This window comes from Arvicola amphibius, chromosome 2, assembly GCF_903992535.2.
Source record: "Arvicola amphibius chromosome 2, mArvAmp1.2, whole genome shotgun sequence".
In the NCBI taxonomy this organism is placed as follows: domain Eukaryota; kingdom Metazoa; phylum Chordata; class Mammalia; order Rodentia; family Cricetidae; genus Arvicola; species Arvicola amphibius.
In genome coordinates, this window is record NC_052048.2 from 21,256,471 (window position 1) to 21,284,261 (window position 27,791).

At 50.7% G+C, this 27,791-nt stretch overlaps 1 protein-coding gene across 5 annotated transcripts in view; it reads left to right on the forward strand.

The window, feature by feature from the left end:
• Tspan9 (tetraspanin 9) overlaps positions 1–27,791 on the forward strand; it is a 187,265-nt gene that overhangs the window by 109,691 nt on the left and 49,783 nt on the right. For 4 of the 5 annotated variants that reach the window (XM_038318689.2, XM_038318688.2, XM_038318691.2 and 1 more), the window contains exon 3: positions 640–719. In XM_038318689.2, the coding sequence (XP_038174617.1) occupies positions 657–719 (63 nt within the window). In that variant the 5' untranslated portion in view covers positions 640–656. Of the gene's footprint in view, positions 1–383; positions 720–27,791 lie in introns of those variants that run through there. The other variant, XM_038318687.2, reaches the window with a different exon arrangement.

Consider the following 27,791-nt stretch of genomic DNA (forward strand, 5'->3'; position numbering starts at 1 on the left):
GGCTGGGTCTGGGCTGGAAGAGGCGTGCCTGCAGAGCCTGGATCCCCGGCGCCCTTCGGCCTCGAGTGCAGCCGCCTGGAAAAGAGCAGTCAAATTGCAGCTTCCCCAAAGAAGCCTAGTTAACGCAGGCGAACCAGCGGCTCCCCGAAGCGTGCTTAGAGCGGTGCCGCAGAGCCCTCCCGGGCCAGAGAGCTAAGGCTGGGAGCCGGGCGCCGTCCCAGAGGCAGCGGATTGCTCCGCGAGTGCTCTCCGGTGCAAAGAGGGGGCGTGCAAAGCTCCAACGGTCGGCCCGCTCAGAACCCGTGCCCGACCCGGGTGCCCCCTCTGTCCCACTCTGGGAGCAATGCCCCCCGCCCCTCGTGCCCCCCGGGAACGACGTGAGCATGGAGAAGTCGAGTAGTGAGGATTCTTCGATCCACCGGAGTCCATCTTTGGACAGCAAGGACTCAGACTTTGCCAAGCCGTCCACCTCTGGCCGCCCGTTCGGCCGCGGCTTCACGGCTGGCGCCTTCTACGGCACCGCGGGTTCTCGGGGTCAGAGCCACACCGAGGCCGGCATTAAGACTGACAAGTACAATGCTCCCAAAGGCAGCAAGTACGTGGTGTTTTACTTGGACCTGTCCTTTGTGTTCCTCCTAGAATTTAAGAAGTGCAACATGGCCAGGGGCTGCCTCTGCTGCTTGAAGTACATGATGTTCCTCTTCAATTTGATATTCTGGGTAAGTTCTTAAGGTTGAGTCTTCAGTTGCTCCCTCTCCTTGCTTTCCACACTGTGAATACCCTCTTCCTTACTGCATCGTTCCCTTTTCTGCTCAAAGGTAAGTACTTCAAAAAAATCACATCCTTCCTTTGCTTCTCCCTTCTCCCCCCCCCCCCCCACCCAATCCATGGCTGAATGGAGGCTTCAACTTGTCGGGTCTTCCAGGAGACACATGGTCTCCTCCTCGGAGGTGGGCAAAGTTTGCCACTGTCTCCTTCCCCACCTAAGAAAAGCCACGCTGAAGTACCTGCATCAGTAGGTGTGGGTCAGACTTTGAGCAGCTGTGCCGCTGCGTTGGTGGGAGAAGAGACACGGATGGTTTCCGAAATTTCTTCTATTGCTTCTGAATGCGGGAGAGCAGTCTGCAGCATTGTGGGAGTGGGATGGAAGGTGTGGAGGTCACAACCGCTGGCTCATTTTGGTGACTCCCAGGAAAAGGAGGAAGCAATGACATGGGACGGGGGACTGGCTGTTGCTTTTGAGGGATTGGGTGAACTGGTCAGCCAGCAGTCTGGCCACACTTTCCCAGGCTCCAGGAGGCCCCAAGATGAGAAGGGAGAAAGGGAAACAGGCAGTGGTTCCTCGGACCTTGATGAAAGATGATTTTTTTTTTTCTAGAGAAAGTGTCTATGGATAGGCTGGCTTGGAAATACCCCGTCCGACGTGTGATACCGGGGACTCTGCATGCATAAGAAGTACTAGTAACACCAACTAGACAAACACTTCTTAAGTTCATTTCGGATTCTTTCATCCTTACTACTGCCTCTGCCTTTCTTCACCAGAGTTCAGACTACGCAGCACAGATGTTTGGCCCATCCCCAGGCTCTGTCCTGGCCACTGGCTGGAGGCTGTCAGCTGCCATGCATGGTCCAGAAGGAGCCTGGGGACAGGAGAAAGACATCTCCAGTGAGGTTGGGTAGCAGTATGTAGCTTCTGCCAATGACCCACTTAAAAAAAACTTTTGGGGTGTGTGCGTGGAGGAGGTAACTTTCGTGGAGAAGGGGAAGCTCTAGGCTGTGAAGGAAGAATCCTGAGTCTTGCCTGGTTTCCATTCTTTCTTAGATTTTTATGTGACCTTGAGTGTTACGGTGCCCCCTTAAGGTTGGGGCTTCTCCTCCAGTCCAGGCTGTTAGGATGGTCTCCCTCACAGTCCTTACTGCCTTGGCAATGTGATATCCTGGGGGTGTCTCCTAGCTGATCCCCTGAGGGCTTATGTTTCTTTTCATGAGAGCCTGGTCTGAGATGAGGTGGGTTCCTCTAGATAGTTCCAGTGTGTGTGTGTGTGTGTGTGTGTGTGTGTGTGTGTGCGCGCGCGCGCGCGCGCGTGCTCACGCTGGGGGTGGGTTAGGGTGGGGGGAGGGCGACTTTGGTGATTAATGTTACCTGTCACGTGATTGGAGTTTTAGGAAAGCCGGGGCAGATATTCTCATTCTCTTTCTGGTGATGAGAACCATTGGAATGTTAAGAATGACTCTGTCACTGCTTTGTGGGCCAGTGCCTTCTGCTCTTTCTATTCCTTTGCCAGGATCTGTGCTGGCCAAGTACTTGTGATTCCTTGGTGTCCTGGTCCACATGAATGCTGTTATTTTCGTTGTTTACTGGAACCTTCTCTTTCCTTTCTTGTAGTTTCAGCCTAACTTTTTGGATTGCCCCACTGAACATATTAATTATATGAAGAGTTTGTGGGCGTAGATGCTCAGTGCCTTTTGACCAGTGAGTGACCCCCACTCAGCAGGCTCCTGGCCACCTTCACCTCGCCGCCTGCTGGCTGTAGTTGGTATAACTGCTCGTAATACCTTCTGAAGGATTCTAGCTTGGTTTGGGGCATGGGGGCTCCTTGTAGGCTAGGGTTTGTGTCATGAACATAGTAGGGACCTGTAACACGTTTGTAAGCGACCAAATGGAGTGAATATCAGGAGTGAATTGTAGCATTGTGTTTTGTAGTTGGGATTCCCCAAGCCCCAAGTAACGGGGAAGAGAAGTTAGGTATCAAAGCTGCCAATAATAGAGGCTCTTTTGGCACCATAAGCTGTCGTGTGAGGAGTGATGCTATCTTTTCTACAAGTGTGGCAGTGGTTCTTCTCTAAGCCAGTTTGTTAATGCGTCTGCCCTTCCTAGTGTAGTTAGAAATCTAGAGATCTGACTGCCTGGTCCTAATTGGAACGCGTCCCTGGCGGAAGAGTGGCACTATCCCACCCCCGACTTTCCGATTGCGTAGTATTTTCGGAACCAGGAGCTATGGTGAGTTGAGTTCCAAAGATACATTTTTAAAAATGCCACTACCATATGAGATGCTGAAATAGAATATAGATTTTAGGAAAGATGGGGAATTTAGCAGAAGAGGAATGGACAGTTGCCTATGTATTTGCCAGTGGTTTCTGGGAGTCTGAGGGATCTGGGGATGTTACCATGTTATACCCGCATGAGGGCTTCCTCCAGGCAGGTGTTTCTCAGCTCAGTGTAGGGGTGGAGCAGAAGAAAGTGCTAAGTGAGAGGAGAACATGGGAGGGTGGGTGTGGCAAGGTTCCCCGGAGGTCTCTGCTGCTGCTCTCACACACCCTGAGTGGGGGATGCAGGAGGCAAGGGAAACAGTGGGGTGAGGGAAGGTCAGACTCAGCCCCTGGGGCCAGGAAGCAGAGTTACTTAGACACCACTTGCTTTAGTGGCTCAAAAGCCCCACAGAGGCTTCTTTCCCCGAGGACTAGAGTTGAACTTGACACAGTCAGTGGAATATTTCTAATGGATCCAGGGCCTAGCTTTCCCTAGTCTCCCAGACACAATGCCACACCCCCTATATGGTGGAGCCTCTGGAGGAGTCTGGTGAGCTTGCCAGGCCCCCCTTGGCTGACTGCTTCCTCACCACTGAATGGAGCTTTGAGGGCAGTGGTCTTGGTGGGGGTCCTGTGATGTCACCTGAGGTAGGATGGAGGTGGGTCTGCGCTGTTCATGTTCCTCCTTCTTACTAAGAAAAGGGCAGGTGCCTCCCTGGCTGCTGGGCGCCTGCCTGCTGGTGGGGGTCCAGGTCTGTTCCTGGCATGCTGGCATGCTGGCTTCAGCCAGACAGTTCTAGCCTGGTCGGTGGCCCAGTGCACCATGGGAGCCTGGGGCACCCAGGAGGGCTGCTTCTCTGGGGACCTGACATAGATGGGGAGAATAAAGGAGGGGGATATGTAGCCATCCTCTCCTCTTGGTCCCTTCCATCCATACGCAGCCCTATTAGGGCCACAGGGAATTCTGGCTTCTTGATGGACAGAAATAGCAGGCCTATAGTCTAACAGTCTAAAAGTTTCTCTCAACCTATGCACCTCTGGGTCCTGTGTGTGTGTGTGTGTGTGTGTGTGAGAGAGAGAGAGAGAGAGAGAGAGAGAGAGAGAGAGAGAGAGAGAGAGAGAGAGAGAGAGAGAGAGAGCGAGAGCAATAGAGTGGGCAAGAGGGGTCTCTGCATGCTGTGGCCAGCAAATCCAGATCCCAGCTCAGTTCCTCCTAATCTGAATCCAGTTGTTGTCCGAGCTGAAGGGACTGGGGCAGATGGGTATGCTAAGCTAATTGCCACTCAGGATAAGTCACTTTTCATGCTTGCCAGCAGAGGTATTCTATCACTTTAAATCATGGCTGGCAGAGCAGTGACTCCCTGGCCCCTCTGGAAACCTATTCTTTGTGGATTGCTCCTTTTATGAAGGCCAATTAGTAGCAGAGGAGACAGTGTTGAGTGTGACAGCTATAGCAGGACACAGTAGACATGGAGCTGCCACCGTCAGAGTGCTAGGTGGGGCTCCTGATAAATCACCCTGAAGGTTGGACCCTCTTGTTAGCTGTCTACGGGTGCTTTGTTCAGGCCAGTCCTCTCTATTGCTTTAGCTGCATACATTCTGTACAGGCATGGCCTCTGTGGCTTCTGGACTAAGGTCTGTACATAGTGAATGCAGGGAGACCTATAGTGCTGGAGAGAATCTGTGGGGTGCCTTCTAGTGTGAGGGATCTTAGAAAGAAGTTCAGGTTGGGACTTGACCTCACCTGCTCTCTCTATGCCAGAGATTTGGGTGATGCAGACAGCATAAGAAGAGACATTTAGGGATTTCCCATAGTGCTCGGGAGTGAGGGATGATTCCCCAGGAGGCTGCTACAAGCAGATTTTTTTGGAGGTGGGGTGGGGCCAGGTCTGTCTGCTGGGGTCAAGAAGGAAGATGAAGGGTCTGGCGGACACCCCAAGAGACCCTTGGAACGTGGCCGTGAGAGAATGCCAACTCTGTGTTCATTTCCAAAGCATTAAAAATTAAACTTCCTGGTCTTAATATCTATTTTTAAACCATGTCAGAGCCAGCAATTGCTGTCAATCAAGAGGGGCTGGGGAGGAGGAGGGAAGAGATAGAATAAGTCCCAGATGAGACAGAAAGAACTGCTGGGACCTGCAGTCTTACCCAGCGCAGCCAGGCCAGCCCTGCCCTGAGTAACACTCTGGCTGCTTCTACCTCGTGGGCTTGGCTGCCCTTGGCTGAACTTGGCAGCGGGCTTTCTGTGGCTTAGTAGGGTATTGGGTCCCTGTTGAATCCATTCACTCACTCCACAACTATTTGCTGAATGCCCGCTCCTCACACAGGAGCCTCCAGTTGGTAAGGACAGGGCAGATCGGCTTTCTTGGGCCAGGAAGTCATGGAATCAGGAGGTCATCTGTCCTGTCCTGTGTGCAGCACTTGAACCCAGGGCTGCCAAGGGTAGCATCTGTGTAGGTGGGGGCCGCCCGCTTTCCCAACATTTTAGGGTAGGCAGCTGCAGGCCTGAACCCAGCATCCTGGCTTGGCTTGTCCCCCCCCCCCCCCAGCTATATTCTAATTCCCCTCCTCTGAAAAGTTTCTCCTATCAGAAAGAGAGAATTTAAAAAGAGACTCAGGCTTCCCTCATCCCCCTTAGTTTGTAGAATGTAACCAATCAATCATGTGGGTTTTCTGTTTTCTTCTATTGAAAGGACAGATAGATGCCCTGTGGCCTGTGTGCATGGTTGTTTATTGAGCGCTTGTTGGAAGCCATGCTGTTTAGGCGCTCAGAGTTCTGTGGAGTCAGACACACGTATGAAGACAGGCACTCAATAGAGCTGCTTAGTAGGGCAATATTGCTTAGTAGAGACCAACTACAAAGATATCAAAGCTGAGCAAGTTACACTTGGATTTTGAGGGGTGGATAGGAGCTTGATGATCAGGAAAGGAGAAGTTAGGGAGAGAAAGAGACCGTGACCACCATAGCAGGTCTTACTGTGTCACTTGGCTGCAGGCTGTTGTGAGTAATCTGGTTTAGAGCCACACTTTGTTTTCCCTCCGCATGCTGCCCCCAACCCCCTTTCCCTCTGTGCTGTGCCTGCTTGTTTGGTTCCAGTAAGGAAGCTTTGAAGCTAGGCTAAAACCATCGGGCAGAGCTAAGTCTTCTGAGCCAGCTTTGTCCCTGCTCACATTTGAAAGCTAATCTGCCTGCAGCCGTGGTGGGGGCTTGGCGGGGGGGACTCCTGGCAGGAACATTAAAAAATGGCTTACTGACCAGCCAGTGAGATCTATAGCCAGAGAAGAACACAGGTTAAGATCTGCCTTCTAGGCCCTGCCCTTTGTCTGGAGAGCTCTAGACTACAGAGGAGATTCGATTCAGACTCTTGTTTCTGCGGGGTCTGTTCTCCCTTCAGCCGGCTTTGCACCCTGTCAGGAGAGCTGGAGAGGTCCTGGGATGCTCTAGGTTGGGATGGTGTGTGTGGCTTCAGGATTGCTCTTCAGCAATGGGGGCTTTCACATCCGGGCCGTGCAGGGGCGCTGTTTTGGTGGCTCAAGGTGGTGTATGTCTGTCCAAGAAGACAGTTAGGGTTTCTGTCTTCAGGGACTATTCATCTGCTCTACGAATCCTTGCAAAAGTGTAATTCAGATTGACCAGGCTCTTTCTGCATGGACAGATTCCATCCCCTCTCTCCTGTGCTTCCCATAACCTACTGAGACAGTCTCTATGACTTCTGTTAGAAAGGCTCACACACGTGTGTAGGTGTGTGTGTATGCTGTGTGTGAGTGTATATATGCTGTCCTTGCCTGTTATCATGTTAGCTACCCATTCCATTGTGTACATATGTGGCCTGACAGGTCACCTGGCCCATAAGGTCCCATGATGGGCAGCTGTAATCACTTTACTGCACACTATCCCATCACACTCTCCTGGTTCTTGGTGTATTGAGCGGGGTCTGAACCAGGCTTGCTGGCTAGTGGTCATGTTACTGGGCTTCTGTGGATCCATTTGTATTCCCAGTGCATGCCAGACTTTGCTGGGCTGCTTGGCCTGTGACCTGGGCTGATCAAGAGATAGGATACACAGATGCTAGGTATCAGATGCTGCACCATATAGTCTGGCCAATTGCATGAGCCACACTTAACAAAAAAAAAAGACATTATATATACCCATTCAGCCTCTCTGTGTCTCTCCCTGAATGTCCCCACCCCCATCCTGAATTTCGCTAGAGAGAACCTTTATTCTTCAATTCTGTGTACCTTGTATTCCAGATGACATCCTTGTCTATCATTTGTTTGGCTTATTTTAGAACTTTATTCATGGGCCAGATGTGGTGGAGGCAGATGCAGAGGCAGGGGAATCTCTGTGAGTTCAATGCCAGCCATGGCCACATAGTGAAACCCTGTCTCAAAAAAACAAAAACAAATATGAAAAAAAAAACATTTATGCCTATGTATGTGGTGTATGAATGAGTGTGTGTGTGTGTGTGTGTGTGTGTGTCTGGTGTGTTGTGTGTATGTGTCTGGTGTGTGTGTGTGTTTGACTGTTCTTATGCATGGAGACTAGAGATGGAGTTCAGATACTTTTCTCCATTTCTCTAGCTTATGTTTTTGAGACAGGATCTTACCATTCAACTTGAAGCGCAGTGCTTTGTATCACCTGGCTGTACAGTGAGCCCCTGAGATCTGTCTGTCTCTGTGACCCTGTCTCTGGAGTGACAGGGGTGAGCCGCACATCTGGCTGTTTACATGGGCATCTGAACTCAGGGCCTCATGCTTCTGCAGCAGGCACTTTATGCACGGAGTCATCCCTTATTCCTTTAAACATTAGATGGAACGGATAGGTGGAATTATCCAGACTCTGTTTCAACATTCAATGTTATGAGCCTAACAGCTTCCCATCAGTAGTAGAGTGTTTGTTTAGCATATGCGAAACCTTGGGTGTAATCCCCAGTGCCACAAAACAAAACAAAGCAAAATTAAAATCCAAGATGTTTTGTTATCCATTCCTATCAGTAACTATGCCTCTATTTTTGCACTTAGTGGTAGTCTATAGTACACTGTTTCAGCGTGGTCTTTTCTCCTTTGTGTATATTCCTGTATGAGTCTCCTGGAGAGTTTATCTAGCCCACAGCAACACATGCGTGCACTGTGATGTAGTGGCCATAGCAGATTGCTGTGAAAGCCATTTCAGGGTATTAGCTATTACCATAGACTACACTTGGGGAAGTACCCATTTAGATATCCGTCAGTGGCCTCGCTCCTGGGCTGCTGCCTGTGGGCTTGTGGTGTCACAATATTTTCCAGGTGCATCCGTTGACGTTCTCATTGGTGCTCAACTGAAACAGGCGCTTCTCCAGTACCTTGGGTGTGAGGTGCTGCATGTTGATGCCCTTGCCTTGCACTTCCGATACCAGTTGAGATCTTTTCACGGGTTAATTAGCCATTCTCTCCTCTTGAGTGGTTCCCAGTTGTGTATCTGGTCCGTTTTCCTATTGATTCATTTGCTTTTATTCTGTTACTTTTTAGGAGTTTTATGTTTTGAGTTTTACTTTGTTGTCAATTGACTGGACCACCAACACCGTTTATAGCTTCCAGTTTGAAGTTTTGTTTGTTTTTACTTCCTTCCTGGAATATTTTGATAAAAAGAAGTACAGCTTAGCCATTTTCTTTTGTTAGATTGGACTTGCTCTATAACTTAAGAAATATGTCTTTCATGGTGTCTTTATGTCCTGGTCCTGTGCTTGCCACCACACAAACACTCGGGAACTATTGGTCGAAAAGTAAAAAGGAGTTTCTGTATTTTTCAAAGTTTGCACTCTTGTATTTAAGTCCTTAATACATCTGGAATTATTATTTGTGTATGACATGGACAGACTACTTTTGTTGGTTGGTTTTTTTTTTTGGTCCTCCTGTGTAGGCCAGCTTCATTGACTAGATATCTTCCCTCCACAGATGCATGGCGCCCCCTATGTTTTCCTAGGAGCCTGGGTCTTTTTGTGTTATCACCGCTCTGTAAGTCTTCATGGCAAGGCAGACTTCATGTTTTTCAAGAGTGTTTGGCTGTTCTTGGCCCCTTGTTCTTCTGCATAAAGACCGGAATCAGTTTAAATAGTTTTTACCCAAAGTTAGCCAGTGCTCCTCCTTGCCTTGTGTTGTTGGTATTTTAATTAGCTGGTCTTTAATTGAGCCTGTTTATCAACTCAGGAGGAATTCCATCTCTGTGTATATTTGTGAATGTAAATTGTATTCAAATATTTCAGTCCATGAATATTTTGTATCTCTTTATACATTTAGTCCTCTTTAATATCCCATGCTACTTTGTAATATTTGAAGGTCTTAAGAATTTGTAAGGCAGCAACTTCTGGTCTTTTCTTCACTTTGTGTACTCCCCAGCTTTACCTGGGCTGTGTACGCATGGAAAACAGAGAGGACCCACAGGCAGCCCTCAGCATGGTGTGCTGATGGAGGGTGCTGCCAGTACCTGTGGGACATGCCCTGGGCACGCCATCAGCTCCGGTACCTAATGGGAATATTCAGGGCTATCTTATTTTGCCTCTGAGGAGATGGAGGCTTAAGGAGAAGGGATTTTACCCTGGGTCATTAGGCTAACAAATGGTACAGCTGAGATATGAACTCAGTCAGTTGAACCCGAAAGCCCACGTTCTTTCTCCAGCCTCGCTGGGGACGTTGTCCTGATCCGGCTCCCCTCCCCAGTCAAGTTTCAGCTGTGCTTTTCTTGGATCTGTGCTTGGCACTGGGTAGCCCTGTAGTATCGAGGTGGCTTGCACACGTGTGGTGTGACCCAGTTGACAATTTGTGCCCCCCTTCTCCCAGCCACAGCTCCAAGAAGTGGCTCAGAAAATAGACACCTGTGGCCTTCAGGGGCTTTTCCAGTTTGGTAGGTAGTCAGCTTATGCAGTATAAGCTTCATGAGACACTTTGTGCTTCTTTACAGCATTCATGCCTCAAAGCCCTGCTTTTCTGCCTCCCAACAGCACAAGCACATCACTCTGTTAGCTCGTTACAGCAGGATTTACTCTCAGGAGCATACGGTTTTTGCTTTTGTATTTTTACCTCTTACCCCCTCTGCTAGCATCTGCCTTCTTCTTGCCTTTTCAAGAGAGACTTAGATTTGTCTTACCCCTTTGTCTGGCTTGCTCATAACATGTACTCAGTACAAATGTGTTGGTACTGTATGTTATTCAAGGGACAGGGCCTGCTATGGGTTGCAACCTTTAAACAACTATTCAGACCCCTCAGAGGAGAGATTCCAGCTGTGGGTGGGACTCCTCTGGCCTCAAACTGGAATAACCCTTTAGCAGACACCCATACTCCACGTATGGCAAGGCCACCTTTGGATCCTGTCCTTCAGAGATTTGCCTACATATTCTATTAAGCATGCCTTTTGGGTTCTAGAAGTACTATTGCCTCTACCCACTTTATTTCCAGAGATATCAACTCTGGTGGGCTGGGCGCTGGGATGACTATCTTGCCTTGAAATCTGGCTTTGATGACCTTTGGTGCAGGTCCCGAGTCTCTCACTCCACAATGAGGACACGGAGCAGCCTGCTTGTTATTCTCAGTGCCAGTTTTCTTGTTTGTGGGGGCTAAAATTAAGTACAATGGCCAGATCAGTGATTCTGGTCAGATTGAGAGTTAGGAAAAACTTTTAAAAAGGGGAATTAAGGTTAGGCCTGCTGCCGGGTGGTGGCAATACACACCTTTAATCCCAGCACTTGGGAGACAGAGGCAGGTGGATCTCTATGAGTTCGAGGCCAACATGGTCTACAAAGCAAGTTCCAGTACAGGCTCCAAAGCTACAGATAGAAACCCTATCTCAGGAAAAAAAAAATATAATGTCTTTATATAGACAGGGGTCCTGGCTGATTCTGAATTCTGTATCTCTATGGGTCAGATTCTGTATGTGAGGGGCAGCAAAGACAGTTCTGCTTGGTGATATGCCAGCTGGGCTCCTCGTACCCAACCCATCTCCATGTGGATTAAGTGGGGTTGAATGGGCAGTGTGTTCTCTGGCCTACTGCTCTCTTCCTTGGCAGGGGCCCTGTGGTCTCAGAGTAGGTTATATATTTGCAGGCAAAGCCACCACAGGTCTAAAGACAGGGCACCAACAGCACTGGGGTTCTGAGAGCCCTTACCCAAATTTCAGGTAGCTGTTTTTTCACCTTTTCTCTGTGGGGGTGGGAGCCTTTTTATAAGGCCAACAATGCTATTCCTGAGGGTTTCATCCTAGTCACCCCAAAGAACCTGCCTCCTTATACTGTCACATTGGGATTAGAATTTCAACCCATGAGTTTTGAGGGGGAAAACAAAAATTCAGTCCAAAGCCTTGTCTATGTGTAAATACTTGTGCACATATACACATATATGTTATATCTACATTTGGGTATAAAACAGTTGACACTTTCACTGTATATGTATGTATATATGTAAATCTCTCCATTTAAGTTACATGTTTCTTGTGATTTACTCCATAAGTGTGTGGCTCTTGGGCATTAGCTACCATTTTCTAAGCTTCTGCTTCTATAGATGGACTCTAGATGAATCTAGGGCTCTTAGATTCCTGGAGCCCACTCCCATACACTCTCCTTAGGAAAACACATCCCTTAGGAAAACAACCCCCTTAGGAAAACACCCTTCTTAGGCAAACACCCCTCTTAGGAAAACACCCCCTTAGGAAAACACCCCTGATTTAAGCAAATCCCGGTGATGTTGTTCAGCATCCAGGGTGGGGTGCAGGACATTTGGTAGATCTCTTTGGTTTCTCTGGCCCAATCTCTTTTCTTTCTGGGATCAGCACCTCATTTTCTTATCTAGGGATCTTCCTCAGTCTGTGAGGGAAGCAGTAGTTCACAGGTCCAGAAGAAAAGCTGAGCCACAGCCTATGGTGGGCAGGAACCAGGGCTGCCTTGGAAATCTGGGGATCAGGGTACTGATGTGTTGACCCCTTGACACTATTGGATGGATGGGGATATCAGGGTACTGATGTGTTGACTCCTCAGCACTATTGGATAGGTGTGGGATATCAGGGTAGCAATGTGTTGATCCCTCGACACTATAGGATGGATGTGGGATATCAGGGTAGCAATGTGTTGACCCTCAGCACTATTGGATGGATGTGGGATATCAGGGTAGCAATGTGTTGATCCCTCGACACTATAGGATGGATGTGGGATATCAGGGTACCAATGTGTTGACTCCTTGACACTATTGGATGGGTGTGTTCCTGCTGTTTTGTATTTTGACGTCAGGGCTCAGCTTCCCAGGAGAGGGTCTAGTATGGCCACATGCTTGGCCTTGGCACACTTGAACAGAGTGCCTTGATTGGTTGGACAATACCTTCCACATTGTTGAGGAGGTGAATTTCCTAGAGGAGATTGATGGTGTGGACACCAAGAAAAGGGAGAAGGAAGCTGGCCAGCCAGCAGCAGATGCCACCTGCGGTGCCATGTTACACTGGACTGCCAGGAACTGTGTATCCCTGACGCTGTCTTTTCCATGTCCTTTCTGAGTATCCAGGAGTGGAGAGGGAGGCCGAGACCCAGGAGGAAGAGCAGTGGCTACTGGCTGTTTTACAGTCTGGGTAAAACTGTAAAACATCTGGCCCTGGGTGGGAGATGGCTCTTACATTCACTCCCCCTTGTGTTTTGTTGCTCTGCTGGGGTGTGCATGTTGTCTGAGTCCCACAGAGGAAGGTATTTCTAAGGCCTCTCAAACTAGGACCTTTGAGGGTTGATTCCTTATAAACCACAATTACAGGTCTTACTATCTCAACCCCCTCTCCACAGCCATTTCTGGCATCCACCCCCAGGTCTGCTCACTGGCAGGACTAACTGGGGTCCTGTTCAGGGCCCTCAGCATGCCTCACAGCGGAGCTTCTGCAGTCCCAGGGGGGTGTGCTCACTGATGGGACAGTGAGTCCTGATGCTGCTGTGGCACAGCAAGGCCTGGGGACTGCAGGGGACATGAGACCTCAATTTGTTGCCCTCATCTCCTGGAGCTTGGACTCCACTTGGGAGGACCCACCCACCTTTACCTAATTAGCCAGGAGACAGTATGGCCCACCAGACAAAGATGGTGCCTGTCAGACGAGGCTGCACCTCCTCCACAGATCCAGCACCTCTGTTCCTCTTCCCTCTTTGTGAGGCACCAGGGCATGGGTGATCCGAGTCTTGTCCAAGTTCCCACATACAGCCTTCCACACATAGAAGGTACTGCCCACTCTGCGTATTGCTGCACAACCCATGTGATTCCTGGCTTGCTCTGGCTGCTGAGAGGCTCAGTAGTTACGCTCTTCAGTCAGGATCCCCTTGTTCCTTTTCTTGTCATGATGGCCCTTTGTATCTGGGTCTCTAAAACCCATTTTTTGGAAATGAGGGCAAAGCTACCAAAGGCTGGTGGCAGGACAGCAGGAAAGCCTCCATGTGCGAGAAGTGCCACTGGGGAGCAGCAGTGTCTTGGGGTGGGGCAGATGGTCTGAGCTTGACAGAATTGTGGGGTTTAGCCCTGCGGAGGCAAGAAGAGACAGCCTTCTGGGGAGAGAATCTGAAGTCAGCAGGGTGAAGCCAGATGCCCTGTATGTGACTTCCTGCTTCCTGCTGTCATGAGCGCAGGATCTGATGCATAAGGGACCGTGCAGAGGTGAGAGCAGGAGAGAAAGGCATGCATATGTGATGAGTGCCCCGCACTGTCCCTCTGCCCTTGCTTGTCATGGAGGTTATAGTGCATGCCTGAGTACCAGCTGCTGCCCCTGGCCTTTCACAGGCACAGGCTTTGTGTAGGGGGTCTGCTCAGCAGATGTTCAAGGGCAGAGAGGGAGGGTCCCAGGGTCTGGAGGACCCCAGAGTGGGGAATAGCAGAAGGGAAATAGGAGGACACCCACAGGTGAGGGAACTGTGGAGGGGCAGAAACAGTGGGGCTGTGGGGTGGGGGAGCAGGCAGAAAAATCAGGTCTGCGAGGAAGCCAGAGAAGGGTGAATGTGAAGGTGTGTGCCAGGATGCTCAGCATGACTGGTTGGAGAAGACCCTTCCAGGTGAAGGTGACACTTGGCAATCCTGTGGAAATGGCTCTGCCCCGGCTAGTGGGGTGAGAGCAAGAGAGCACGGTGACGACTGGCTACATCCTGGACTGGGGAGCCGGCTGCTAGGGGCTCTTCAGGAAAGCACACTGGTGTGAGGCTCTTGTGCCTTTGGCTTGCCATAGGAGGTCAGGCGCAGCTCGAAGCCTGGCTTTGCCCACTCCTGCCCAAGGGAAGTAGTTCATGCTTGTGGCAGAAACCCATCGGACCCAAATCAGAGCGACAGTTTGTCAGGCTGATGGGCCTGAGCTCCACAGCAGCTCTGTGATGTCCAAACCATTTAGGACACCTTGCATGACTGGTCCCTGTTGCCTGGAGGGAGGCCTGGCTGAGAAATCAGGGTCCTTCAGGAGCTGGGAGGGAGGGAGAGGAAGGTAGATGCCATCAGGAGGGGACAGCGTACAAGGTGCTTCATTTGTTACCATTTAAGGCAGGCATGGAGAGACAGCCGCCCTCCTTTCCCTCCCTTCCTCTTCCCTCCTTAGCCTACCCCGCTGAGGGCCCCCTGTCTCAGCCTCCTGCTGGGAGGAGGGGGGGGTCTATGTGAAAAGTGCATGTTTCCCAGAAGGTGGTGGAGGGTCTGAATCAGAGTCGTGGGAGGAATATTGACAAGATTCTCAGCCTTGCTGGTTCCTTTTCTCCTCTCTGAAATGGCAGTAGCTCTCAACCTGTTGGTGGGTGGGGCAGGGTGGGGCTGGGCAGCTGCCCAGAAGCTTGGGAGGTTCTGCCCCCAACCACTAATCAGCGGTTCCTTCCTCACTATCAGAAGAGCAGGGACTCTCTGTCACACAGCCAGGTAACTTGTGGGAGGGGCCAGGGATCAGTGCAGATCCTGTCTTCTCCTAAGTGTGTTACTAGCTGGTTGTGTGACACATGGTGAGGAACTGCACCCTCTGGGCCTCAGTTTCCTCGTGTGGAAAGTGCTAGATTTGTGCACGTAGCCCTTGGTTCTTCTCATCTTGCAGGAGTTGGGTCATGGGCCAGGGTGGTATCTCATCTCCGCAGAGCTGGAGCCCAGGGCGAGGGGACAGGCTGTTAGACAGGCCCATAATGAGCGTCTGCATAGGATAACCCACTGCCTGAGGAAGCTGACCCAGATTCTCGCTATGCCAGGAGCTCACAGTGCAGGGGAAACAGCTGCTCTGATGCTAGCCTGGGTCAGAGACAGGAGCTCCCGGGCTCCCGCCAGACATGTCCCTGTGGGCTTAACAGAGAGAATTGTCCCTCTACCCCAGTTCCCACTGTGGTGTAGGAAGGAAAGGAAGTCCCTCTGTAAAAGATGGGGACTCCGCCTCCATGGCAAGTGGGTTTTACCCTGCCCCCACGCCTGGGAGGACTGTCACACCAGCCGAGCAGGTAATGAGGGGGCGGGCTGTTTTATTAAGCACCCTTACTAGGAGAGACACTCTTGTTTGACACAGGAACTGTAGCGGCTCCCTTCCTATTGTTAGGAGCATAATTGCAATTGTTCTAATTCCTCCCGCTAGCAGTCATGATTAGGAAGGGCTTTTTCTTTCTCCCAGCTTTCCTCAAATCCCTAAATGATAAGTGTCTCCTTTTGTCCCTTTCATTGCCTGGCCTCCACCACCGGCTCTGCCTCTTCAAACTGCCCATGGCTATCTAGGGTAGCCTGATACCCAGCCTTCTCTTTCCTTTTTCTATAGTGAAATGGCTCTGGCTTGTGCTTCCAGCTGCTACCCAGTTTCCCCAACAAACAAACAAAAACCGCACCAAACACGTGCTCCAAGCCCGGGCTATTCCATATGTGTGTATGCCTATGGTGTTCAGAGGACAACGGGCAAGAGCAACCTCGCCCCTTTATGTGGGTTCTGGGAATTGAACTCAGGGTGTCAGCTTTGGCAGCAAGTGACTTCAGCAGCTGACTGATCTTTGCAGGTCCCCATGCTGCATCTTAACTGCGAATCTGAAAGTCTGTTGTGATGTTTCAGGGTAAGGAGATGCTGCAGTCACAACAGCTCGTCACCATTGCTGGCCAGATCTCCCTCTCCCCGCAAAGCCCTGCCTCTGTCCTCCCATTTACTTTATCATAAGGAACATGGGTGTTGGGAGAGAGCCTTCAGCAGGGTGGGAATGCAGGCCTCCCCTCCAGCTCTGCCTTTGCTTTCCCGGGAGGAGCTGTGACTTCAGTCTGGCATGTGTAAAGTCAAGCTCAGATCTTACTCCTTGCCCACCCACCCTGGGGGATCTGTGATGAGGTTAGAATGGCATGATGTTCATGAAGGTTTCCTGAACTCCACAAATGATTCTGCTAATTTTGTCTTCTAACTTTGTGTGCTCTGTCCACTGTCAGCTTTCTTCCTGGTCATTTCTGAGGTGGGCACAGGGTTTGCTCCATGGAACATTTCTCTAGCCTGTGATTGACTGAGTTATGAGTGTGATTCCTGCTGTTACCGAAGTCAGGGCTTGGCTGCTTGTCACTCAAAGGTCAACATCTGAGAACTGATTGGTAGGAAGTTGTTCTACCTTGTTTCTCTTGCAGTGCTAAGACTCTGACCAAAAGCATCTTGGAGAGGAAGGGGTTTGTTTAAAGGCTTACATTTCCAAGTTACCGTCTGTCGTTGAAGGAAGTCATGGCACCAACTAAGCAGAGACCACAGAGGAATGTTATCTACTGGCTTGTGGTCAGCCAGCCTTCTTACACAGCCCAGCCCATCTTTCTAGGGATGGTGTCACCCACAGTGGGCTGGGCCCTTCCACATCAATCATCAGTTAAGACAACCTCTCTCACTGACATGGTCAGTCTGATCTGGGTAATTCCTCACTTAAGGCTCCCAGGTGACTCTGGATTGTGTCAGGTGGACAATGAAAACAACCAGCATAAAAGGAATCTGGTTTATTTAAGGGCTGACATCTTGAGAGATGGGGGGGTATTGATTCCTCTTTGGGGGTCTCAGGGTACCGAGGAGTTTTCTGGTGGCTCAGAGAGAAGCGGAGCAGAACAGCTGCGTTCAGTGCAAGGTGTCAATCATCCAGGGTGTGTGTCTGTTTGTTTTTATTTTGGTTGGAACATTATAATTTACCTTGACCTCCTACAGCAATTTTTTCATTTTCTGAAAACAGATATATTACTTTTCTGCAAATTTAAGCCTCACAGCCATTTCCATGTTTTGTGTTGGTTGATAAACAGAACTGCAGACTAAGAGAGCGCATTACAAAGGGCACCAGATGTTCTGGCTTCTGTAAATATAAAGGAAGATTGTTTAGCATTTAGCGACTTAATCAGGTGAGAATTCACTTTAGAATTTCAAAAGCAAAGCCAAAGGGAGACAAATCAAAGTGACTTCATCCTGGTTAGCCGCCTGCAAGGGTCAGCCACCATTACACCGCATTGTGGGACCTATAATGTTTAGTACCTCCTGGATCTCTCTTCCCCTTTGCCTCCAGCTGCCCTCAGCCATCTTCCATCAGAGGGGAGAGTGTGAGCCACCAAGGTGCAGATTCTGCTGGGACTCCTCAGTCTGGTTGATGTATTTAGGCTCATTCCTCCTGACCCAGGGTTTACTAGGTGGCCCTGGGAAACCCTTGTGTCCCAGAGCCACAGAGGGGAAGCTGTGTATCCAGGAGCTGTTCTCCATTCCTTCTGAGACAGGGAAGTGACTTCAGTTAGTGACCAGGCACTTCCTGCCCCAACTGCAGCCCTAGGCTGATCATCCAGCCCTGATGTCTGTTGCTTTGATTGACAAGCACTGGAGCAAATTTGCTGGCTTGGGTTTATCTGCCCTGAGGGGGATACTGGAGCCAGGCAGATCATCCATGGCTGGGTTCTGCTTTAACCATCTGATGTGGCTGTAGGTTCTGTAAGCCATCCGCCCGTTGCTATGGATCCACATCTCTTTTCCTTCTCTCCAAGACCATCCACCTGGGGCACTCACCAGTCAGACTGATGATAGTGAATCTGTCTGGAACCAGTGCTGTCTGGAAAGGGTAGGAGATCCTTCGCGCGTCAGCCCTCCCCTCCATGTGGGTTTCAGGGCTGCCAGTTCTCCTTGGGGAGTTTCCTTGGGATAAACCACCATATTTGACTTTTAGGGAAACCGAGTTACAGAAAGGGAAAGGGACATGTCATTGTCCAGATTACAATACAGCAGTGTCTAATTGTCTAGGTGGATGCCATAGGGCCCAGGATTACTGTGGTGGTCACAGAAGCTCATTAAAGTAATCATCAGGAGTTTCTGGCTTCTAGAACCAGCCATGTGGGCTCCTAAGGGTTCAGCCACCCCACCCCTTTTACCAAGGAGGGTTTAGAGGTTGGTTTCATACTTCGAGTGAGTGCTCTCATGAGTCCCACAGATGGGAACCTCTGTTCCCAAGCTTTGACATTAATTAGTCTCTTAGTTCCCTTTGTGGAGGGCCAGGCCAGGAAGCTATCCTGCAGAAACTGAGCTCTCTGAACGGCCTTTGCTCTGTGGGGGAAGAGCTAGCAGGGGAGAGGCCTGGACTGCAAGGTGGAGAACCTCTCAGAATAGCCTTGCTGTTTTGTTATTTGCTGTGTATTCTTATCTCTTCCAATTGTTCTTTAATTTTGTTTTTAATCAATACTGTGGATATCAGTTCCTTTTCTCTCACTGGGATGAAACACCATGGCCAAGGCAACTTATAGAAGAAAGGATTTGGGCTTGTACTTCCAGAGGGTCAGAGTTCATGATGGTGGAGCAGAGGCATGGGGGCAGAAGCAGGAAGTTGAGGGCTCAAATCTTGAATCACAAGCATGAGGGGTGGAGGATAGGAGGAGACGAAGGAAGAAGGAGGGAGGGGGCAAAAGGGAAATGGAAGGGGGAAGGAGGAGGGAGCGAAGAATGGAGAGGGAGGGAAGGTTGATACACTAGAGTTTTAAAACTCAAATTCCACCCCCAGTGACTCACTCTCTCCGGGAAGGCCACACCTTCTAACTTTACCCAAACAGCTTCACCAACTGGGGGACCAAGCATTCAAATGCCCAAGACCGTGGTGGTGGTGGGGTATCTGTCATTCACACCACCATACTATGTATGCAAGTATGATGAATGTTTGTGTGAGTATAGGGGGGCGCGTGTGCACATGTGTGCATGTGTACACTAGCATGCCATGGAGGTCATAAATAACTTTGTAGGACTGGTTCTGTCCTTCTCCTGGCCATGGGTTCTGGGGTCTAACTCAGATGCTCAGGCCTTCAGAGCAAGTGCTTTCGCCTGTTGAGCCAACTCGCCAGCCCCGGCGTTTTCCTTCCTCTTTTTTGTGTTCCATACTTTGCATTTCTGTCTTGGGATTCTCTTTTCCTGGCTGTGTTTAAGAGTTGTACCTTGTGGGGTTCCCTGGGGCTGATCTCTGACCTCAGACACTAGGGACAAGGCATGAAAGCATTTTGGGTCCCATACGATGGCTGTGTTCTCTGACAGGACAGCATTGGGAGCAAATGTTCAGCCTTACGATGTGGATGCCTACTTTTCACTTTTAGTCTCTGCTTCCTGTTCTCCGGGCTTGATGTGACTTTTTTTTACGCAGGCAAGACGAGGGCATCAGGTTTTCTCATCCTTCTCCAGGCCGGGAGAGGATCTAGATGGGGGATGAGCTGGGGCTCACAGCCTGTGACAAAGACACAGTGGCAATGGCAAAAGAGAAGTTGAAGTGGGTGTTCTGTGCTCTTAGGATCGGTGGCTCTGAACCTTCCCAATGCTGCGAACCTTTAACAGCTCCTCCTGTTGTGGTGACCCCCAACCATAAAATTATTTCTGTTGCTACTTCATAACTGTAATTTTATTACTGTTATGAATCATAATGTGAATATCTGATGTGGGATATCTGATATGCCATAAAAGGGTCGTTTGACCCCTCCCCCCAAAGGGGTGGCAACCCAAAGGTTGAGAACCACTGTTTTAGGATACTTCTTAGGGCTGAGTGTTTAAACTAGACTGGTAATTTCTTGCTGAGATCTTTCTAGAAGAGAGCCCACATTAGCCAGACTTCCAGCGGCCTGGGCAGGGTGAGTGGGGCTGTGAGGGCTCCAGCTTCTCTACCTGGCCTTTAAAGGTCACCCCGTGGAATGACTGACTGCCCTTTCTTGTCAAAGATGGACTGGAAGGCAGGGGCATGACCTGGGAACAGAAAGGAGGAGGTGCAGGGAAAGAAAGGGGCAAAGGCGGGAGTGGAACGGACAAGGCCACAGGTTGAGCTCATGGGGTGACCCTTGCCTCAAGTAGCTGGCAGTGGTGCCTGAGCCTGCAGGCTGGTACCTCGGGCCTCTCTCCTCCCTGCCTCTGGTTATTAAGACATCACCAGCTGCTGTGCTCAGAGCTCTGCTGCCGATAACAGATGCATCAGGCTGGAATCTGGGTCATTAAAAAAATACCCTGATATCTCTCTTCCTCTTTCCCCTCCCCTCCCCCAGATCAGACCTTGGCCCAGAGCTAGAGTCCCCCAAAGAGGGGCTCAGGAGGTGGAGGGAGCCTGGTGGGCCTGTTGGCTGTCAGGGCCACTCAGCTAACCAGATGGCTGTTCTTGCTGGATGTCTGATTGTTGTTGTGTCCGCGGCGTTGTGCAGGGAAGACCTTAATGAAGAGTGATGTGCCAAGGCTCTTCCCTCCTGTCATGGCCTGGGGAGGCTGGGCAGTCTAGCATCTGAGACAGCATCTATGCGTATGGGCGGGTGTGCAACAGATTTGGTTTATACCACCAGTGGTTGCGATAGAGCAGAGGTACTGAGTCTCCTGAGATTCTGTTCCCCCCTCTGAGCAATGACAATGGTTTGCAGCTTTCCTGTGGGCTATGACCCGCCATGCAGGAGATGTTCCAGCATGGCACTTTACGACGGGTCACTGTGGTCCGTTTGCCCCTGTTGAATATACCTTGTAAGGGAGCTGTTTACCAATGGCCACCATGCCATCTCCAGTCAGCCACTGCATTCATTGTGTTGGCTGCTTATCTGAGACCAGGCATGGGGCTACAGGATGCCATTTGGGGGAAAGCGAATCAAACCAAGACAGCAGCTCTCTAATACCATGATCCTTTGAAGGCTCTAGAGATCTGGTTGTTCATCTTTCTCTGGGCCTTGGGGATGAGCGGGGAGGAGTGGAAGGAAGATGGATGGGGTGATAAAGAAGGGAATAGATGAGTAAGAGCACAGAAAGGAAGTCACAGCAGCCACCGCCTAAGGAGCGCGCCTGTGTGGGACCCTGCTGTCAGCCTCCTGAACCTCTTACTACCTTAGTTCCTTTTTATGTGCCAACCTGAGAACAGACCAGGGCATAAAGAATTCTACAGCAGTTGGCCAGACCCTGACCTCATCCTCAGCCAGGTAGGGCACCTGGCTGGTAGACTGCATGATGCATGGGTGGAACTCTGCGGCTGGGCCTCACCTCTTCAGTTTCTCCTGCAGGAGGACAGCGTTGTTACCCAGGGGAGCTAAGCAAGGGTTGACCTTAGGGCTTCTCTGGAACATAGACAGGAGATGCCCTGGTGAATCCAGCTGAACCTGGGCTTTTGGTTGGAAGTGAAGTAGGGCTGAGGGAGGTCTGCAGAAAAGTCAGTGATGTGTTTTCCTGGGACCACTGGGAGGACTCAAGCCTAGAGACCTAGTTGTGCGGTCTCTGCACTGGCTGGGGGCCGTCTCAGTGTCATGTGAGAACTGCTTCCGACCCCCTTGGGAATGGCAGACACTCCACTTGTCCAGTGGAGAGACCAGGTGGAAAGGCAATGTGTACTAATCAGTTACCTTTCCGTTGCTATGATAACGCACCATGACCAAGGCAGCTATAGAAGGAAGGATTTACTGGGGCTCATGGTTCAGAGAGTTTAAGTGGTGGGCATGGAGACTGGAGCTGAGGGCTCACGTCTTGAATTACAGTCATGAAATAGAGAGTGAACTTGAAACGACACTGAGTCTTTGAACTCTCGGAACCAGCCTCCAATAGCATGCTTCCCCCAACAAGGCCATATCTCCCCCCACCCCAACAGTGCCACCACCTGGACACATGTTCCAGTGTACAAGACTGTGGTAATCTAAACCACCACACATACCCAGAGGGGGTGCTGTTTCTAGATTCTCCCCTACAAGAGTTAGGGACCTGCCTATTACAGGCCTTGGTTGAAAAATGGGTTTTTGCCTGAGAGATGAGTCAAACTCTGGAGCCATCCTTCAGCTGTTGCTCTTTTCTGAAGACATGGAAACATCTTTCAGATCACCTTTTATGGCCTTGTGACATGACATCCCTGGAGACTCACCATCAGACTGACCTTTTGTATATCTGCTGTCTCTTGGGGAGAGAGGATGGGAGAGGAGCAGGGAATGGGTTTACCACTAATGAGAACACAGCTGAGAATCCAGGTCCTAGATGGTGGATGATTGATAGTACCATCTTCCTGTTGAGGTTACTCTCTAAGCTTCACATCCCACTGTTACTTGTTTCCCTTTTCCCCAATCAGCCACCCACCCACCCACCCACCCACCCATCCATCCATTCATCCATCCATCCATCCATCCATCCACCCCCATCAATCTACCCACCCATCTACCCATCGATCCATCCATCCATCCACCCCCATCCACCCACCCACCCACTCACCCATCCACCTACCCATCCAACTACCCACCCACCCATCCACCCATCCATCCATCCATCCATCCATCCATCCATCCATCCATCCATCCATCCATCTATCCATCCATCCATCCATCCACCCCCCCATCCACCCACCCACCCACCCATCCATCCATCCATCCACCCATCCATCCACCCACCCACCCATCCCCATCCATCCATCCATCCATCCACCCCCACCCATCCATCCAACCATCCACCCATCCACCCACCCATCCACCCACCCATCTATCTACCCAACCATCCATCCACCCACCCACCCACCCATCCATCCATCCACCCCCCACCCATCCACCCACCCATCCACCTACCCATCCACCCATCCATCCATCCATCCACCCCCCACCCATCCACCCAACCACCCACCCATCCACCCACCCATCCATCTACCCACCCACCCACCCACCCATCCACCCAACCACCCACCCATCCACCCACCCATCCATCTACCCACTCACCCATCCATCCATCCACCCATCCCCCATCCATCCATCCATCCATCCACCTACCCATCCATCTACCCAACCATCCATCCATCCACCCATCCATCCATCCACCCATCCATCTACCCACCCACCTAGCTTCATTTATCCACCCACCTATTCACTCAATCACTCCAGTCATTCCTTAGGTACCTACTTAGGTTAGAAAAGATAAAACAAGTCTACAGCAGTCCTTGGCCTGTCGTGGCTGTTCTGCCTTCACATACTTAGACTGTTTTGTATTGCAGGCGCTCTTACAGACATCAGAACACTAATCAAACTTTCCTTTTGACGTCATAGGACTTGCTGTTCACGGGTAATTGAGCAAGTATATATTGGAAAGGTGGTGATGGCTGCCTGGGGTGCTTTGTTATGAACACATTGCTTCTGAGACAGGCAGAGTTCTATGCTATCTTTTCCTGAAAATTCTCTAAATAAACCTTTGTTGGACTTTGAATGTGCTAATGGGCTGTGCTGAGCTCAGCCTTGGCAGGACACAGCAGGGAGGTACACGACACAGCGACCTGGGAGGGCTGAGTGATCGGTGGTTTTCACTTCCTACACACTGGGCTCTGTTCCATCTTAGTGAGGTCTGGAGGGTCCTGGTTGGTCCTGGGGAAGAACTTGGATGTCCAGTGTTGGAAACAGCCACAGGTAGGTTGTCAGGTTGGATCCTGACAGTGGCAGAGGATTGCAGGTGCTTCCAGGGCATTTGCCAATATAGAATCAGGTTCTGGGCCTTCCCAGTGTCAGGCTAGTTTGCCATCCTGGCTTTAGGGCAGTGCATCTAGATGAATACAGAGCTCCTGGCCCTGACCCTCAGTCTGTTCCTGAAGCAGATAGCATCTCTGGAGATAGCTACTGAGAGACACCGATGTGATCGTGGTGGGAAGACAACAGGCATCTTCTGCTTTGTCCTGGCTCTTCCCCCAAACGTGCCTGATGTGAGGTCCATTTTCCAGGGTGTCCTTAGTAAGTATGAACCAGAGTCTGAGGCAAAAGCTGGGGTTCAGCAGGCCTGGCCTTCCCTTGTTTTCCCCATGATTTATCTTTTTCCTTAAATCATACCTGGTGCAGGGATGCTGGACTAGTTGATCACTTTTCATTGCCACCCTGCCGGATTTATGCTTCAGGGGTGCATAGGGTCTCAGTCATAGCTCTGGCTCTGTAGATATCCACAGTACCGAGACAGAGGGGTAGACCGTGGGTAGGCTACAACCTGCAGGGGCCCAGTGCCCTGGGTGCCCTCCCCTGTCTATTAACTCTCCATTAACATGCGGCAGTGGTGTTGCTGCTAACAGTTTGATTTATGTCACTGAGGTTTTGCTTACAAATTAGGAGCTGCTATTGTGCTAAGTCGGCTTTCAAATCGATGCAGAGTAATTGCAGTACATGGGTAGCCGGGTGACATTAACATGAGCAGTGCGCTATCATCGTCATCCTTGGGACAAACATGACCAATCACAGTGAAACTCCACCCCCTGCCAAGCTAATCTGATCACAGCCCACCCACCTAGGATGCCAGCCCTGGACCGATAGGGAGCAGAGCAGGGAATCATCATGCTGTAGTTGCGTGGAGATGCAGAGCAGAACCTCGTCTGTTCTGGGGTCTGCTCCACTCCTGACTTTTCAGCAGCGTGTTTTCCATGCAGCTTGTTGTAGTTTTGGTCCCAGAGTGACAGCTGCAAGAGCCACCGTGTAGTACTGTGGTAGCCAGGCAGACCCGTGGTTCTGCTTGCTCTCGGCACCTTTCATCCAGTTACAGTACCTAGCGAGAGTCCGGTTGTACGTGGTTTAACACCAGGACACGGGTCCTGCAGGGTGGTGACAGCAGCGGCAGCTTGTTAGAATGAGTAGCCTAGGGGCTGGCAGTCCTGATGGCTCTCCGTCCTCTCCACAGTTGGAGTCACTTGGTAGATTTAAGACAAAATGTGGATGCTGGACTCAGTCCTTAGATCTTACGGTTTAATTGGGGTGCATCTGAGGCAGCCTGGAAATTGGAAGCTCCCTAGGGACTTGCCTCTAGCAAGTTTAAGTTTTAGATGCCTGGCCTGTTTGTCTGTGTTCAGGTGGACTTATACTAATGATCTCAGGGGGAAGAAAAGAAATAGAAAAAAATCTTTTCCCCATATAACAGGCAGAAAGTTCTTCCTTCTGTCTAACTGTAATTGCTAACTTATATTTACTCTTGTTAGATGAGAAGTGGGTAGCTGTCTTCTGTATCTTTGTGTGTGGGCGTCAGGTAGCAAGGTCCTGGTCAGGATAACTGGTTTCCCTTGGGTCTTCCACTGACATTCTGAGGGGTTTTCTGTGACCCCATTTGATCACTGTGTTCTGGGCCTTGTGCTAAGCATCTTTATCAGCTGGTGACTGTAGCCGGAGCTCTTACAGCCTGGGGAAGGTCAGAGGTGAACGGAGCAGAGGCCAAGGAGTGTGTCCCTGTTTCTTTATGTGTGAGGGAGCTGGGAGCCAAAAGTGGAAAGAGATTGGATGGAGAAATCACAGCAGGGCTGTTATAGCCCAGGCCTACTCCCTGTTGGGGGATGAGGAGGAGCTCAGGCCGAGGAGGCTGCAGGCAGATGCCTCCTGAAGCTGCCAGCACGCTCACACGTAGACTTTCACCACGCCAGGATGACTGTGTGATGGGCTGCGGAATGACAGCTGTCGGGTCTACTTTGACGTCAGTGCTGGCCTCTGACAGATTTCCCAGTTCTGTCAGCTTTGCTTCAGTGGCGTGTTTCCTGCCTGGGAAAACAGGTCTGCCTTCTACAGACCAGCCCGCCCAGGGGGCAGAGCCATTGCTGAGGGTTCCAGGTGTGGTGCTCATCCCTGTGGTGGCCAAAACTTCAGTGTTCATTAAACTGATTAATTCATCAATTCATTCACTGCCTTTGTGCCAGGTTCCATGCCAGGCACAGGAGGACTCGGAGGGTCATAGGCTCTGGGCCAGAGAACTTCTGTCCTTGTCATCGTCACAGCTGTGCTGGAACTGAACAAAGGACCAAGGGACGCAAAGGAGCACCCACAAGGATGCCCAGTCTCGAGTCTGGGCCTCTAGGATGCTTTTATCCACAGAAAGGGTGGAGGTGAGGTCTTAAGGCCCAGGCTTTGTTTTCTCTGCTCCCCTCAGCATCATTCAGGCCCGCCAGGAAGCTTGGCAGCGAAGGGAATGGCAGCTGAGGGGGTGGGAGAATTCCCTCTTATACATGTGTCCACAGGAGGATCCTGGTCCAGCATACTCTGAACCTTCCTTGGCAATGTGCTCACAGAGACCTGGGACCCAGGGAGATGTAACTCTAAGTGGAGTAGGATGTGTGTGTGTGTGTGTGTGTGTGTGTGTGTGTATGTACGCATGCACATGTGGTGGTCGGGGGGGGGGAGGTTGTTTTCTGGTAGCTGCCAAGTAAGGCTAGTCCTATGGGATGCTGGCTCTTGGCTGCATCCTCCAGGGAAGATGACCAATATGCCGTATGTTTGCCTGACTCATTCCTGCTTGTTCCGGAGTTCAGAAGAAGCGCCAAACAGACCCTCATTGCTCGCCTCTCTCCATCCCCCACCCCCTTCTCCTGTTCCCTGCCCTTGGGAGCTAAGAGCTCAAAGACAGGGACCAGCAGTCACTTCAAGTCTAAGGGAAGCAGAAGAAAAAAAATTTTTTTCTCCTCTGTCTAAATAGCAAAGACTATCTTATAAGAGCTTATGACCAGGGACACCAGGCTGAATTCTCAGGACAAGTGCACAGATGTCTCTTCACTGGAAGCAGGATCAGAGTTTTCTCCTCCTTCTGCTCCAGGCTGTGGTGTGCTGTACTGGGACCTCTGTACGCGGGTAGTAAGTACCACAGTGGGCCAATCTGAGTGATTGTTTAGTACTGAAAAATTAAATGCGGGAGCCGAAGCCAGCAGCGGTTTCCACTAACACAGGGAGACTCAGAGCTGCAGAACAGCTTTACAAGTCATCTGCCACACACGTGTCCCAGGCTGAATGTGTCCCCCAAGGCCGTGAATCGTCTGAACTGAGTCACGCTAGAACTGGGGAGCTGCCTGGGCTGCCTGGGGAGTGCTGCCTTGGAGAGTTTAGGGGAGCCCATCTGGAGCCGGAACCTGTGTGATTTGTCCATCCCAGGCTTTGGTAACTCTCTAAAGCCACATGTGTGAAAGGACAGCTATGTGAGCAGGAAGCTCTCAGGTCAGGGTAACATTTTCATACAGTGCCCAGGGACCAGGGAGTTAATGCCCTCGGCAGTGCCAGGGAACACAGGGGCCCACGTGCAGAACCAGACAGGTGCTCACACAGCAGCCTATGTGTGCACACCTCCTGCCTACCCTCCCTCCTTGTCATCTCACACCTCTCTCCCCTCACCTCTTGTGACAATGGGGCCATGGCAGACCTGTGTAGGACAGCTGGGGCCAGGCACCCTTTGGAGGCCAGAAGAAGCCCTCTGGAAGCTCCTGGGGAGGCTGGTGGAAAGGTTGCCTTCAGAGCTTATAATAAAGCAACAGCAACCGACACTCGTGGGGGCATTTCCTGGTTTAGAAAACACCTTCTTCTACATGTCCCATTTTGATCCCTTAAGAGCATAGCAAAGACATCTACTATTTATTGAGGAA